Genomic DNA, 16,429 nt, shown 5'->3' on the forward strand with positions numbered 1-16,429 from the left:
TGTAAAACAATACATACTTTTTAAAATAAATTTAAAAACTTACATATACATATAAATCATATAAATTTTTAATTTTTAAAAACATTCATGCATCTTAATATATATATATATATATATATAACTTCATCAAACTAATTCAAATATATTGTTCTATAATTCATAAGAAAAATTTAAAATAATAAAATAGAAATGAATAAATAAATAAATATATGTTTAATATAATGTTTTAAAAGAATCCAAAACAAATAGGTATAATTCATAGTGCTCTTTAATCATCTCCAATAAACTGAAAAATATATATAATACAAATTAGATGAATTAAATAAAGACAAACAACGAGAATCCTCCATCAAGAGGTTGAGCAATAACAATCTCTTGTGTTGACGATAGTGATGACGCTCAAGTCTTTGTTGAGTCGTGATTCCATTGTTGAAGGAGAAGTTGATTGAGTTCATCCATTTGTTGAAGAAGAGCAAGAATTTACTTTCTTCCAAATTCTATTTCGAATGCAAAATTGGACTTGTACCCAATTGTTTACTTTTTTGAACACTAGAAATTATAAATTTGGTTGGTGTTGATTTTCAAATATTATTTTATAAAAATAAATTAATTACTTATTTTTTTTATTTGTGTATTCAAGCTTAAACAAATACTACTTAACAAATACATTACAAAAACTCAATGTGCATTGACATTATTAAATAATGTACTTGTTTTCTAATGATTTTGAATTCATATACAAATAAAATCTCCACAGTTTTGTTTGTTTGACAGTTTATTTTATTTCTTCTCTTATTTCTTTTCTTTTTTTCAGTATTTAAATTGGCTTTAAAGACCATGAAAACATTTTTGTATAGATTGCTTGTATAGACTTTTTTTTTTCTTTTTTTTCTTTTTTGTCAGGTTTCCAAGTAAGTTGCATAATTTAAAATTCAAATTTATTGTATAAGCTTCTTAAACAGTCTTCTGCAAGTTTGCACATACTTTCTTAAAAAAAAATAATAATAATAATAACCACAATGAAACTTCTTGCTCAAAACAATCCGATTGTTGATTTTGCAAATTTAAGAAAACTTGTGGCAGACGTTGTTTAGCCATTAAAGGTTGTTTTACAAGTGGCAGGGATATTAGTGTAATTTTATTTCATTCAAATTTCTAAAATGTTGTTAAACACAAATTATATGTTTGATGTTTTTTTAACTAAAAAAAGTTAAAATGATATCTCTCATTAAAAATAAATAAAAATAAATAAAATAAAATCTATGGCTTTATTTAATTGTAAAATTAACACTAAAATTCAAAATGAATATATATGTATCACTGCTTGAATTCTGATATATATATTTTTTATTTTTTATTTTTTATTTATTTTTCCTTCTTCTTATGAACCTATCATAATAATTCAAGTCGTATGCTATCACTACAATAAATGTTTAATTCATATGTTTTTCAACAATACAAAAATATGAAATTAAAATTTTCTGTGTAGGAATTGTAGATTCCAGGTGCAGAATACAATTTATTTATCATATTTGATGCTGTTGTTTAGTCTGTGATTTGTATGTGTGCCTTCCAAACTACAGTTTTCTCAACCTTTTATCTTTATTTTGTTCATTTTAGATTCTGATTCTTGTTTGTGGGTTTTCAAGTATAGTTAGTGTTATAAATAAGTGAAAGTACATCACATTGTTGTAAAGCATTTCACAATTACAACTACTTTATGAAAATTTTGTAAGATTCAGGTGTATGTGATTGAATACCCAAAAATTATAGTACACTTTTTAGGTTTGCCATAGTAAAAAAATTCAAATTAATGATAATGAAAAAAAATAAAAATAAAAATAAACACATACACACACATTTGGAATAAAATCAATGCACTAATGAGAATTCTCAAACCTAGCATTAAGTTCAAAATTCTGTTTTTATTTTTTTTAAAGTTTTTATTAATAATGATATTTGAAAGAAAAAGATTTAAATTTTTATACAATTACATCATTTTGATTTTGTTCAAGTTATGACACTCACATCTCAATTATATATATATATATATATATATATATATATATTATTCATTTGAAAAAAAGAAAAAAACTCTTGTAATTGTTTCAAACTAAGAGCTTCTGTGCCATTTATTTGATATTTGATGAATGCATCTTCACAAAAATAAAATAATAAAAACCCCAAATACCCCTTTTTGCAAGGATCATATTTACAGCGTGAACCATGAAAAAATAGAATACATATTTCAGGTGGAATAATGAAATATTTCCACTTAAAGAATGTCAAACCCAGTTTAAAATTAAAAATTATTAGACTATAGTAAAAAATAACATTTATAAAAAATTATTAAACCCACTAATTCCAACTCAAAATAATCACAAGACACACCCAAAATTTGTGATGTAACGTCAAATTCAACAACAAATGCAACGTGAAGAATGAAACCAATGTCAGACTCATCCACGAAGAATTTATTCATCCTTCCATAACGTGGATGATTCCATCATCCGAACGAACCCCCCAAGACCAAAAATCTATCCCCAATGCCACGTCATGTGACCCCATCATCGCGGAATGCAAAGGGCGTAGGGGTGGGGCGTGCCACCCGGCCCGTCATCCAGCCCGGGACCCGTGCCCCCTGAGCATCGAACCCAACGGAGGGCGACACAGTCTAGAGAGAGCGAGAGAGCATCTGCTCAATTGTGCACAAGTTTCCAGCTCCAATTCGGCCTCACACGAGATTATTGTATGTAATGGAAACGAAAAACGAACGTTTACATATGTTTCTGAACTCTCGTCGGAGGAGAATGTGAGGAATTGCTCTTGAAAGTTCGAGCTTTGAGTTACTTGTGTGTGTGAGTGTTTTGCTGTGCTTCTCGAGCTCTTGGCCATGTACAGAAGCGATTGTGACGATCCTTGCTGGTTTTGTGGAAGTGGTAATTCAATACAGGGGTTGTAATCGTTGGTTTGAAGCCAGTTGGTCATGTGGGTTTGTGGCGTCCAGGTACATTTTTCTGTCTCTGTCGCCGATTGCGCATATTCTGTTCAGCGCATTCTTGCTGCGCGCGTGATGGGTTTACTTTTAAGATTTGATCTTGTGGGCTGCGAGTAGTCATTAATCTGGGGACGTGGTAATTAGTGATCTGGACATTTTTGTTACAATCAGCTCTGCGCAGAGTGAATATCTGGTTTGAGGATTTGGTACGGGTGAGATGAAGTTAGTTGTGTTGCCAAGTTCTCTCGATGCCGGCCTTCAAGCGTAATTTGCGATTGTAATGAAACGTTGCTTAAGTTTAGTTATCGATTGATGTCCAATTGTGTGCCGTACCAAGCGAGAGAGTGTTACAGAAGGAACCAGAATCTTAAGGTTGCTTTCTTAGTAGGGGGGAGATTTGCAGTGGGGTTGCAGCATGAAAAGGACTGAAATTCTTATAGGGTATACTTGGGTCCTAGAATTTGTGGTTGTGAATTTCATGCATGATTTGATTAAAGGTTATAAGGGTCGAAGTTTCTCCCGTATGGTGAATGACTGATATGCTTTGGATACAGACATTCATAAAGGAGCGGGTGTCACGAAGGGAATCACCATGAAGGCCTTACTATTTTCGGTTGTTCTGCTTGTAGCTGTCCTAAGCTGTAGCGGCCAGAGGGTAAGGAAGAACAGACAGACCCTTGGTTTCTATTTGGTGCTTGAGGTTATGAATTCCCTTATTGCATATTAGAATGCAGTACCCGCAATCTTACCAGGCCGCCTGCTCTCATCCTACTTCGTATCATTTCAATGTAGGATTGGGCATTCTTTAGTAAATTCATATTTAAAGTTCTTTTATGCCTTCTGATCGCTTGTTTCCTCCGACATGACATGTGCTTACAGGTAGCAGATATCACGTGTGGTGTGGACGGGAGTTTGGGCAGCGATTTTCAAGAGTGGGAAGGGGAATTCTTCCCTAACATTTCGTACATCAAATATGAGGTATTTCAATTCACAGTTCTAGTGGAATTCTCATCAAGGGTCGCATTAGACTTCCTTTGTGGTCTTTCGGTGTCTTCACATCGAAGCTCTCGCTTAACATGTAAAGTAAGTCATTGCATCAGAGAATAGTTGAAGGTGACTGAAGACTTAATGATGTTTCTGTATGTACAGGGGCCTGCAAGTCATAATCCTTTGGCTTATAAATACTATAATGCTGAGGAACTGATTTTTGGCAAGAAGATGAAGGTGAGGTTTTGCTTACAGTGAAAGTGGATTTTTTTGTGTAAATAGTGTAATGATCTGATCGAAATAACTTATCATTGTCTTGAATTTTGAGTCTTTCACGAACCTAAGAAATGCGTGAAAGCCATGATCACATTTACCACGTAACGCATCGTTTAGACCGTCATTTTCTGCCATGTTTTGCCTTGAGTTTGCTTTTAATCCATCCTGCCTTAGTGAAAACGATTATTCTGTGTCCTTGGATTGCTACGTGGAGAACCAATTTGATCATATTTCAATTTCTCTTCATTTTTGCTTTGAGTTTGCAGGATTGGCTGCGCTTCAGTGTTGCATTCTGGCATACTTTTCGTGGAGATGGTGGGGATCCCTTTGGATCTCCCACCAAGAGATGGCCTTGGGATGACGGCAGTAATTCGCTGACCGTTGCCGTAAGAAGAAGTAAGTGCAGTTGCTCCCACTCACCCGTGCAGTTTACATTGCAACTATTGTGATGCGTGGTTTTCTTTAACCAGCACTTGTCATGGAGGCCTCAGTTCACGTACGGATTCACGGTGAATAAATTGTTTGCATGGTTTGCAGTCGTATGAGTTCTCTATAACGTATTTTTGATAATCTGATGCTTCTGGCTCAGTGAGAGCAAATTTCGAGTTTTTGAAAAAGCTTGGAGTTGAGAAGTGGTGCTTTCATGATCGCGATATCGCGCCTGAGGGGTCTACACTTGAGGTTGAGAACCTAAATGCGTGATGTTTCAAATTAATATTTTGCTCGTGTTTGCTGCTCAAGAACGCAACTAGATCAGGATTGAGGGATCGAACATTTCAACGATGCCTGTTCTGCCCTGCAATTAACTGCTGGAACACAGTACTAATATTATTTTACTTCATTTTTTTGTCTCGCAGGAGTCCAACGCAAATCTTGATTACATTGTTTCAGTTGCAAAAAAGCTACAGGTATTAATTAATTAATTAGTGATGCTTGATTGGCGGTGATACAGCTCTTCTAAGGTTCATTTAGTGATTCATTTAGTGATTCAGTTAGTGATTCATTGAGGATGAACTAGGACTAAGAAAATTCTGTTATACAGGAGGGAACAAACATTCGACCACTTTGGGGAACTGCCCAGCTTTTCAAGCACCCACGTTACATGCATGGAGCTGCTACAAGGTCTCAACAATCTCCTACTGGCGTATTACCTCAATCGTCAATTCATTTTATTACCCATTAATAAATCCCTTTTAATTAAATTCGATCATGAACTTTATGATAAGTAATTTATGCATTTTCGTTTCATGACATGAGATTCACAGTATTTGTTGTGATATTTTCTATGCTGTTTCTTGCAGTCCGGACGTCCGTGTTTATGCATATGCAGCTGCTCAGGTCAAGAAGGCGATAGAGGTCAACCTCATCTTCTTCCTCATCGTCTTTCCTATAATAGCCCCTGCAACTAAGACACTTGGTTATTGCGCTGTGCTTGCGACTGCACTGACAGACATAGATATCTACCATTTTTTCGACTTTGATTTTCTATGAATCCAGAACGCGTGGCTTGGGTTTACGAACTGTATTGAAACAGCGATGAGATAAATCTGAAGTGTTGTGAAAACTACTTGCAGGTGACGAAACTGCTAGGAGGAGAAAACTACGTCTTTTGGGGCGGGCGCGAAGGTTATCAGACCCTTCTGAACACAGATTTGAAGAAGGAGCTTGATCACATGGTCTGGCCTCTTTTTCTTGCAATAAAAACGGATGCTATGTCTTACGGTCACTATGTCAGCTTAAGATTAGTTTCAATACTTCTCGTTGAACTTTCTGCTTTCATAATGTAGGACCGTACCTGTAAAGTTTCATGCTTCGCCGATTACCTAGATACTCTTTATTCTGTTCTGTTTCACTTCAAGTAGTCATTTCAAGGTGCCTTTTTGAAGACTTTGGAACTAATCTTGTTAAATTTAGAACTGTTAGTTGCTGATTGTTACCACAACTTAACTACTTTTTTTAAGAGCTCTTGTAATCATGGCGAATATGGATATGCTTACTGTACTGGTAGGAGGATCTTATATGTATCTATACTCGTATGTGCATATATGGGTAATATTCTCACTAGAAAGGTTTTTTTGTATTGTATGTTTAGGCCACTTTCTTGCGCTCAGCTGCAGAGTATAAGAAAAAAATCGGTTTTGAAGGTACGTAAAAACCCAGTTTGATTTGATATTGTTTTGGAGTCTGGTTGTGTTTTTTTTTTTTTTGACAATTAATGCAAGATAAGAAAAGCCTATTTAATTAACCTTGCTTTAATTTGCAGGAACTTTGCTATTGGAGCCGAAGCCACAGGAGCCAACAAAGCACCAGTGAGTAGCTTTGAATGACACTCATCTTATCTCAAGGAATGGCTCAGTCTGTTGCCCTGTTTAATGTGATTGGAATTGGTTTTCAAGTATTTGCCTTTCTACGCCTTTTTAGAGGACGACGAAGGCAATTCATGTATTTGACTGATATGTGAACCCCTTGGACAAGCTAATCTATCATGTCGAAATCTTTTCAGGTACGATTGGGATGCGGCAACTACTATGGGGTTTTTGAAGAATTACGGACTCTCAGGCACGAACAGTACTTTGTCTTCTATCTATGTATCTATCTATCCATATATATACACATACACACACACATTTGTCACATGTAATGTACAAATGACTAGATTTGGAGAGAGTGTGTGTGTGCGCGCGCGTGTGTACGACTATAAATCTTCTCCTCTTGAGAAAACAGCTTCAGAAGATTTAGAATTTAGAATTTCGAAGTGAAAATCAGAGCAGACACGAATAAGTTGAAGCAATGGTTTTGCTGTAGTCAAATTGAGAGGTATTCATAGGAATGGTTATACATTTTGTGGGTTCTTGCAGATGACTACAAGCTGAACCTAGAGTGCAATCATGCTACCCTGTCTGGGCATAGGTATTTGTCGACACGAGGTTCTAAATGTTGTTTGTTTTTTTCTGGCTTATTTCTTATGCCGCCTTAGTTGGCTGGTTGGTATTTATGTACGTTTTATAGCTACTGAAGACGATTCTAGGCGTAAACAGAGCAATACACGGTTCAATAGTAGCTGCTCTACTTTTCACATGTTCCATTTCAAATCTGTTGTGTTTTTTATTTTTGTGTTGATGTTTTGCAGCTGCCACCACGAGCTAGAAACTGCACGTATATATGGAATGTTGGGTAGTGTTGATGCCAACACAGGCGATGCTCAAACTGGTTTGTTCATGAATCTCTCATGCTTGGAGTTTCGTATTCCAAAGCTGTTGTTATTACTTGTTAGTTTCTGGGTTTCCTCGATTCGCACCGGAGTGTTTACTAATATCGACACATTGTTGTGCAGGATGGGACACTGATCAGTTTCTCACCGATGTCAGTGAGGCAACTCTGATCATGCTCTCTGTGATAAAGAATGTGAGGGACCAAAATATAGCTCCTCAACTGCTTATTGGAGACTCATTGAAGTCTGTAATGCAGTGTCAAAATCTCGTCGATCCATGCTTGTGTTGGTGTAGATGTTATTGTACTCATCTATAATGAAGAAGTAATCATAATGTATGCATTGAAGAACGACTTCAACGGATATCCAACACTATGATCGTGGCCGTGGATTCACTAACTCGGAAAAAATGAATCTGTACTGTTCAGGGAGGACTGGCACCTGGAGGGTTCAATTTTGACGCAAAACTGTGAGTTTTCCCAAACCTTCATAGATCGTCTGACATGCGATTCTAGAATGTCATCATGAGTACCCAGCATTAAGGATGTGATTCTCACTGATGTACGTACCTCGCTTCTGTTTTTTGTAGTTCTCTCTCTTATTTGTTTACAAAATGCAGGAGGAGGGAGAGTGTGGATGTGGAAGATCTCTTCATTGCCCACATCTCAGGCATGGATACCATTGCCCGAGGACTTCGTAATGCTGCCAAACTTTTGGAGGTAATCAATCTAGTAAATCAAGGAACTGAATGTCTCTAGCACGGCACTCAAGGCTGTTTAACATGTAGGTTCTGTGTGTCACTTAACAAATTTTATGTTGTAGATTCTTCAACAAATGATCGGATTCGATGCTTTTTCATTAATTTATTTGTGTTTCAATGTCCAGGAGGGTCGGCTCACAAAGCTTGTCGAGGATCGATATTCAAGCTTTAACTCCCCGCTTGGGAAAACTATTGAGGTAAACTCTACTACTTGCTGTGGAAGTTATAGCAGTTCGCCAGGGTTATGTGCGAACTTTGTTTATTGTCGGAGTAATCAATGATATTAGAAGGGACAAGATCATTCTAAATTAAGTTGTCCGATATAAATATCCATTTGTCGCTTCTGCAGGAGGGAAAAGTCGGGTTCGAGGAATTGGAAAAAATTTCTCTTGAAGCAGAAGAGCCTCCTATTACTTCTGGCAAACAGGTATAAAAGTTATTCATTTTATAGTTTTTGTATACCTTCCAACTTGCAAACTTTCAGCACACCAAGTTGTAATTTTTGGGTGTTGCGTGATGAACTAATATCTCACTTTTTCTTTTTTTAAATATTTGCAGGAGTTGGCGGAGATGATATTTTACTCTTACGTCTAAAGTTGGGGCTATGGTGGTCTGGAAGTGCTGATGATAGTTACCTTCCAGTTTTGTGTAGAGTGATCCAATTTTGCAGTTTCTTGGGTTCACTTGAAAAGCTTTTTGAAGCTCTTGGATAAGTAGTGTCCTCTCGGACTTGTCCGTTGAATCCGCCGCACCATGTACAGTTGGGTTGTCTAGAAATAATCACTTCCACGTTGTAGTAAGGGATGCAAATTTCTTGACTCGCCGCATCGTTACTTTCTTTTCACAAATGTATTGCGTGCGCTGCACCACTTCCCATTCGTTTTTTTTTTTTTTTTTTTTTTTTTTAATACTTTTCTAGTATTTTGTAGATGAATGTTAGGAGTTATCAAGATCTGATATATCTCAAACCATGACATTGCTTGGAAAACATATTTCTTTTTATGCTCTAACAAACCATGATGATTCACAATGTTTCCTCCAAATTGTCCACCTCTGTTCTCAGCTTGACTATCCAATTACAAGCTCTTTCATGTCTATTCTTTTAAAATATACTGCTATCAATATGCTAAACTACACACAACAAAATGACACTTGAATAACATAATATACAATCTTTAATTTGCTAAACTAGTAGTAAACCTTTCATACATCATCTTTAAAACATGCATAATAATATTTTCTAATAAATTTATTTGAACTTATAGTAGTATGACTAATTTTAGTTTAAAGTTATAGTGTCAATTTAAAAGTATTATTGGTGTAATTAGAAGTTAAAATAAGAACCAATTAAAAATTGTCCCAAATTCACGTCAACCACAATTCAATCTTATATAAAAGTTAAAACTTAATATATGCTAAAAAGAGGAAAATATTGTAATTTTTTTTTTTTAAACAAAACCAAACATAATTTTCTTCTCTTACAGCAAGAGACATTAGACCATAAGAATGTAACAAAAGATTTTTACTAAAGAATTAAGAAGTAATACAAAATACACTTGTGATTAGAGAATAAAACTTGCTCATAGACGAGGAAGAATTTAATTTAATTTAATTTAAATTTTTGTCTCCCTTCTTTCTTTCTTTCTTTTTTTCCTTTTTCTTCTTCTTCTTTTTTTTTTTTTTTCTTTTTTTTTTTGTACCTTTCGACCCTACCAAAGAGGCATTGGTATCATTTACACATCACAGCAAAAGAATCACCAAAAAAAATGTATAACATACCAATCCAAAAAAAATCTAATAAGATAGATCAACTTATCTTTGATGCTTTGAGGTTGTTGTCTTAGAAAACCGTTTTGCATTAATTACCAAAAAAAATATGGTTTTATCAAAGTACATTACAAAAAGTTGCTCATTAATATAAAAAGTGAAGCAAATAATTTATATTGGTTTTTAAATAGTATATATATATATATATATATATATATATGTATATATGTGTGTGTGTGTGTGTGTGTGTGTCATATTTTCAAAAAAATCTTCAACATTAGTAATGAGTAGTATATTATGTATAAAAGTATTTGAGAATTTTATCAAAATTTGATTAGTAAATATAAACATAATTAATATCCAAGTTTTGATGTTCAAAATACTGACCATATAATCTATCTATTACATAGTAGTTGTTTTTATTTTTCTACATCAATTTTAATAAATAAATAAAAATTATATACAATTTCTTGTATAAATTTAAATGTTCAAATTTTTTAAATGTAGAATGTTTAACCACTTGACCAAAACTTATATAAATCTTGTGAGCTTTACAAAATAAAACTGAGGAAGACACAAAACATAATATGCATGTATTAAGACTATCTTACATTATTAATGGCAAAACATTCAAATACATTTCCATTTTGTTAAACCTGGTCGCATGAAGAAGTGATAGAAAGTTTAACAAAATGGAAATGCATCAACCTATTTGAACAATTTCTTTTGTTAATATGAGCATTAGTTCATTGCAGTATTTTCTTCGCTTACAAACAATCATCAACTTTCAAGGACTAAGTCAAGTTTGTAAAGATATAGATATATATATATATATAGAGAGAGAGAGAGAGAGATAGATAGATGGAGAACACTACAGTCAAGACAGAGTGCACTAATCCAACACTGAAAAACACAAAAGCCGCCTGTACATCCATCAAATGCCAATGAGGCTCGAAGAGTCCCTTCAACCTAGCAGGTTCGAGGAGTTGACGCTTTGTATGCATAGAAACGTGCAATGAATATTACTGTTAACTTGCATTCATGTAATCTGTAGTGTATCTCTACAGGTTACAAGTGCACAGTTTCAAAATTCTGGGCCCCACAGTCTTTCCCACGAGAAAATCGTAAACAGACGAACATTTTTAGACCAGTCAGCAGCATGTGCATAATGCTTCATAGATGATGTCATACATGACCAAACTAAATAAACACATAGTTAAATGCTTTGTATGATCATAATTCAGTTTTTTTTCGTAAAAGAAACGCAGTTTACAATTGTCTGGAAACAGCACAGCAATCAAAACCTTGCTCACGAACGATTGAGTGAGACAAGCCAAGCCGTAACGCCTCATTTTGCACCAACGCCCTCTCTTCTTCACCATCTAGAAGAGGAGACAGAATCAGAAGAACTTCCTTCTCTAGCTTTCTAATTGTTATATCACCTTTCCAACTTAGAGATGCTGATAGTACTGTCTCTAAATCAGATTGTGCAAATTCTTCTAAAATAACGCGTAGAGCAGATATCCAAATAGGCTGAGCAGTTGTCAAAAATTGGAGCATCGTTCCAGCTGGGAGTGCAATGCCTCCAACGTCAGTCTCTTCCACTGCACCAGATGCATGATAATCAGATCCGCCCACCTTCAGAAGGTTGCCAGCGCAGGTTACCCATGCTGTAAAACGTACCCACCACCACCACCACCACAAAACTTCAGACAAGCCTCCAACAAAATTTTCCGGAGTTCAGAAATTACAATCCAGGGGCAACTAGAGACTCTCTTAATTCTCATGAGTCGACTTTATGACCAGGAACTAATTCATGAAGATAAGCAGACTTGTGGCTACGTTGAAGTATCATACCAGGGTCTTTTCCACCACTTCTGTACACCTCCATACCATCCAGACCTGCGTCTTTCAGTCGGTCTATGAGCGGGCTAGGGTTTTTCAACGACCATGGATGTGCAAGAACTGCAATGCCGCCTGTTCGATGAATCAACCGCACTACCTCCTCGGCAGGCTGCTCAGCACCTCTGCAAATTCATTGAGAAGAAAATATGAAAGTGATGCTGAGAAGCATCAAAACGATCACCCCCAGCGGCAATAACATCACAGCAGCTTCCGTGTGCTGCTTGACATAGACTGAATAGAAAGTTTGAAATCACAGTAGCTGGATAAAGAACGTACGCAACATAAGCAGGACCAGAATCACGAAGAAAACGGGTAAAAGCCTCTCCAATAGTATCAACGTGACCAGCTTCTAATAATGCTCGGGCCACATGTGGCCGACAAGGAGCCACGCCATCTCCTGCTATGTCGAGGACACTCTCCCATTTCACAGGCTTATTCAGGGCTTTTAGTTTCTGCACCATTCGCTTCGCACGAGTGTACCGCCCTTCACGAATTTTGTTCAAGCATGCTTCTAGTTCCTCGGGATGGGCTGGACCACAACAGCTAAAGTAAGCCAAAATATGAACATTTTCCTCCTCTCCCCGTTGTAGTTGTGAACTGCATAGACAGGAAAATATCACGACAATATCTACTGAAGTGCTTTCACAATCACTCCGCAAGCGTGCACGAACAAACGATTGACATCGACTGTGAACACCACGTTCCACATAGAGTACACTTCCATAAAAAAACAAATCGACAAATCTTTTTTCTTTCTTTTCTATGTCTCTCTTCTTTACAATCTTAAATAGATAGCTACAGCATACAGGAACTTGCGAATGCAGGATACATATACATCTGAAATCAGAGGAGGGTAGCAGAAGGAGTACGTTGATGCAAATTTGGCACTAATCTCAACGCCCGGAATGAGCCTCATCCCAAGGTCACGTGCAACTTTCAAAGCAACTGGAACACCCTCCATAGTATCGTGGTCTGTGAGCGCCAAGACGTTGACCTACATTCATGCCCTTATCAATACCTAAGAGACAATCACCGTTTCCATACCACAAATTCTGAACCATTGTGGTCCCAAAGAAATTCTAAAAACACTGTCAGCAAGCCAAACGCATCCTGAATACTCTAAATGAACACAGGATTCACGCCACCAACGCACTATTTCATAATTTCACATTGCGGTGTAAAAACATACATGAAAATACTGAAGGATTCATACCCCATTCCGGTGAGCACGTAACACCAAGTCAGTTGGTGACAACCTGCCATCACCTGCAAAGCACACTCGATTTGCTTGAATTAAGGATCCTTTGCGACAGAAGATGCTGTAAACGTATTCTAGTCCTGGCTAAACCTTTACGCTGATCATCAGTCTTTCTAATTATACCAGATTTAAGAAAGAACCAGTTAATAAAATAACATACTCAGATTTGCGATTTGGGATTTAAATGCACATCAGAAGGTTACTTGCCTTCAACTATTTACCCAGAAACGACCTCAAATTCTGTCCGTAAGGAAACTTCCAACAATGTAGAGCTAAGCCCCCAAGAATTATGGATGGTGCCAATTAGGTATTAAATGATAAAGACTAAATGGCTGCCCTGTCATCACCCTCGACGATAATTTTCATCTTTCAACACAGTAGACACTCCGAATTTGTCACATAGAATCCTTCTGGCGACGGGCATTACACATGAAATCTAGTCAAAATAATGTTAAAAGCAACAATGTTCACCTTTTTTTCTCTACGAACCCAACAAGGAAGCATTCAGAACGGTGCAAGCTGCTAGAGAGTCAGCACGTGGTGGGATCGTAACATTATTCCGCAAACCTAAAAAAAAACAACAGGACTTACTGCAGGTGCTGTGCGTGTGAAGGTCCATTTTGGGGAGCGAGAGGTTCAAACAGGGCATCTTCGGCGACGCCCATTTGGAAAGCGTGAGGACTGCGGCAGCAAGGCGAACTGGGTCTTTCGACAAGGGCTTCGCTTTCTTTTTTTTCTTACCACTGCTACCGCTACCCCCTCGTGAGCTCCCTCCCGCCATACCCTAATCTCTAACAGCTCAAAACATCTGAAAAAACAAAAATAAAAATAGAACACAAATCACATACCCTCGTACCCAGAAACTGAGATCAGAATCCAGCTCCTTCGCAATCTTGTCATGTCCCAGCAGCTCACGGAGTGCAAGAGTAATGGCTGCATGACGAGGTGGGCTCTCTGGTTTGCAAGGGAAGTAATCGTAGATCCTTACGGGATGTCACAATCTGTACTCAGGGCTCTTCAATTGCTTCGGTCAATGTCTTATTGAAGAAAAACACAACAAAACCAAACAACTCTGACAAAACCAAGGAAGAAAGGACGTAATGGAACGAACGAACGACGATAGAACGAACTAAAGAAAGTCTAACTATCGGCCTAACTATCGGCCAAACTTATACAAGAAACTTATCTAATGAATGAGTTGGTTGGAAGTAACGAATCCAAGAGCAGCTATGGAGTTGTTGAATTAGATTCCAAAGGTAGATCCAAAAAACTATAAAATGCTGAGAAATGCACCTTTGTTATTTCTTTGCTATGACAAAGAAGCATCTAAATTGGACTTGTCCACCCATTTTCGTGTACATAGATGGAAAAAAATTATGAAAAAAAATAACTTAAGATGTTAATTGCCCCTCTTAAATTATCTTAATTGAAATTGCCTAATATTAAGTGTTTTATTTTTTTAGACTAAAAACTATGTTCTTTTGCAAATTTCTACATGATTTTTATTTATTTTTTACATGATTTTTTAATTTCTACATGATTTTTTTTTAAATTGACAATCTAAGCTATTATCATAGACATACATATTTACTTCTATAGTTACCTAGATAATATGAATAAGTAGAAATAAGTAAAAATAGATTAATTTGATAATATCTTGTAGAGAAGCTTCTTAAAATCTTCATAGATGCAATTTCACCTTTATACATGTTTGTAAGTGATTGGTAGAATGAACACTTGGTCAACAAGTTAGCAATGTGTCACAAGTATTGATAGCTTGTAGCACAAGCTAATTATATAGTACATATATAGGAAACTTGTCTTGTAAGTCAAGACATGTGTTTTACAAATTGAACATGTATTGGAGGTCCTACATAATGTTGCCACATAGCTCTTGATTAGATATTATATATAAAAGCAAGAGTAAAACCTTCTTCACTCTTGTCAATTCTTTTTTTGCTTCTAGTCTAATTTCAAAGGTTTCTAGTTTTTTTTGTCTTTTGGAAATAGGTATTTTAGTTTCTTTTGAATATATATATATATATATATATATAGACTATTTTATTTCCATTTTTTCATCTTTCTATGATACATATCTTAGTTGTTTACATATCTTTTTTGAATTCTTGTCCTTGACAGCTATTAAGATCTAAATTAACAGAAGTAAAAAAAAAAAAAAAAAAAAAAAAAAAAAAAAATTATCATATAATTGCATTATATTGTGGTTATATTATGTAATAAGTAGCAATCCACACAATATTATAGCCAAGGCATTCTTCCATTGCATTAGTGGGCTAACACCGAAGTTGCTATAAAATATCTTAATTGTACTTGACTACTAAAAGAATTTATTCTAACTTTAGTTGTACATTGACACCAAAGTAATTGACACCAAAGTAATTTATTGTATATTTCTTTACAAACCACGATCAAGGTAGGGCATTAATGCCTTTCTTACAATTTGCAATTAAAGTATTTTATTGTGTCTTTGATCATAAATTATAATTAAGATAGTTTATTAACACTATGGTCCTAATCCACAATCTAAATATTTTATTGTGACTTTGGATATTAATAGCTAAGCAACTTTGTAGGATTGAAATTGGATCTTCTCTACCTTCTCTAACTTGGCTTTTCAACTAATCCTATAATAAATTTGTTAGTTGATTTAAATAAAATTGGAGCAAATTGGTTGGAAAGTCCCATAGATATTAAATATATTAATTAAGTTAATTAGATGGATAAAATATAATTGCCTAATTTAGTTTATATATATATATAGTTTTTTAACCATTATTCTTTTTTATTTTAAAGTTTTTAAAATGTTGATTAATTATATTTATACTATTTTTAGAAATAAAAAAATACAAAGATGAAAAGAAGGAAGAAGAGAAATATAAAATTATAAAATAAGAGAAATCTAACTAGAATATTTATGTTATTTGGAGCTCTTTTTTGTTTTATCTTTTGTCTTATGTATTATACATATTTTATTGTAGATCATTACAATGGTCTTTTTACAATAAAATTACTAATTTAAAGCAAAGCTTATCTAAACAATGTAGTAATTATTTATAATTGTTTTATACATCGGTTAAAATAGATTGTTTATTGTTTGATATAAATAATGCAATGAATCAAATTTAAGTCCATAATATCAATGTAACAAGTCATTTGACATTGCAATACTTACCAATTTGGTATATTGAATCATGGATTTATTATATTAAATCAAATTTAAATATAAATAAATATAGTCTACAACTT

General features: G+C 35.1%; 2 protein-coding genes across 3 annotated transcripts; one reads left to right on the forward strand and one right to left on the reverse strand.

The window, feature by feature from the left end:
- The first annotated feature begins 392 nt into the window (after positions 1-392).
- On the forward strand, positions 393-9,110 carry LOC112283952 (xylose isomerase). The gene is made up of 23 exons (XM_024523370.3): positions 393-440; positions 2,593-2,749; positions 2,954-3,007; positions 3,553-3,653; positions 3,878-3,976; positions 4,148-4,222; positions 4,528-4,657; positions 4,851-4,942; positions 5,119-5,169; positions 5,304-5,383; positions 5,563-5,617; positions 5,836-5,937; positions 6,354-6,405; positions 6,525-6,570; positions 6,765-6,820; positions 7,120-7,171; positions 7,392-7,471; positions 7,596-7,666; positions 7,901-7,941; positions 8,092-8,191; positions 8,358-8,429; positions 8,582-8,659; positions 8,791-9,110. Exons 1-23 carry the CDS (start codon positions 393-395, stop codon positions 8,824-8,826), a joined length of 1,728 nt encoding a protein of 575 aa, XP_024379138.2. The 3' UTR covers positions 8,827-9,110.
- Positions 9,111-11,215: 2,105 nt separating this feature from the next.
- On the reverse strand, positions 11,216-14,292 carry LOC112283169 (uncharacterized). 2 transcript variants are annotated; one of them, XM_024521560.3, is made up of 6 exons: positions 13,754-14,292; positions 13,118-13,170; positions 12,774-12,898; positions 12,181-12,501; positions 11,857-12,026; positions 11,216-11,669 (listed from the first exon to the last, which is right to left on the reverse strand). In XM_024521560.3, exons 1-6 carry the CDS (start codon positions 13,941-13,943, stop codon positions 11,269-11,271), a joined length of 1,260 nt encoding a protein of 419 aa, XP_024377328.1. In that variant the 5' UTR covers positions 13,944-14,292; the 3' UTR covers positions 11,216-11,268. The 2 variants fall into 2 exon arrangements, with proteins under 2 accessions (XP_024377328.1, XP_024377329.1); XM_024521561.3 differs by having other exon boundaries at positions 14,011-14,288.
- Positions 14,293-16,429: the final 2,137 nt, after the last annotated feature.

This window comes from Physcomitrium patens, chromosome 6 (genome assembly GCF_059467195.1).
Source record: "Physcomitrium patens ecotype Gransden chromosome 6, ASM5946719v1, whole genome shotgun sequence".
NCBI classification, from domain to species: domain Eukaryota; kingdom Viridiplantae; phylum Streptophyta; class Bryopsida; order Funariales; family Funariaceae; genus Physcomitrium; species Physcomitrium patens.

What these genes read in the sequence shown, in the direction of transcription:
- LOC112283952 (XM_024523370.3), top strand. Translation starts at nt 393, where the DNA reads ATGACGCTCAAGTCTTTGTTGAGTCGTGATTCCATTGTTGAAGGAGAA. An exon ending in ATTCCATTGTTGAAGGAGAA is followed by an intron (nt 441 to 2,592) that starts GTTGATTGAGTT and finishes CAAAGGGCGTAG; the next exon opens with GGGTGGGGCGTGCCACCCGG. An exon ending in ATGCATGGAGCTGCTACAAG is followed by an intron (nt 5,384 to 5,562) that starts GTCTCAACAATC and finishes TGTTTCTTGCAG; the next exon opens with TCCGGACGTCCGTGTTTATG.
- LOC112283169 (XM_024521560.3), bottom strand. Translation starts at nt 13,943, where the DNA reads ATGGCGGGAGGGAGCTCACGAGGGGGTAGCGGTAGCAGTGGTAAGAAA. An exon ending in TACGTGCTCACCGGAATGGG is followed by an intron (nt 12,899 to 13,117) that starts GTATGAATCCTT and finishes GCATGAATGTAG; the next exon opens with GTCAACGTCTTGGCGCTCAC. An exon ending in AAGTGGTGGAAAAGACCCTG is followed by an intron (nt 11,670 to 11,856) that starts GTATGATACTTC and finishes TACGTTTTACAG; the next exon opens with CATGGGTAACCTGCGCTGGC.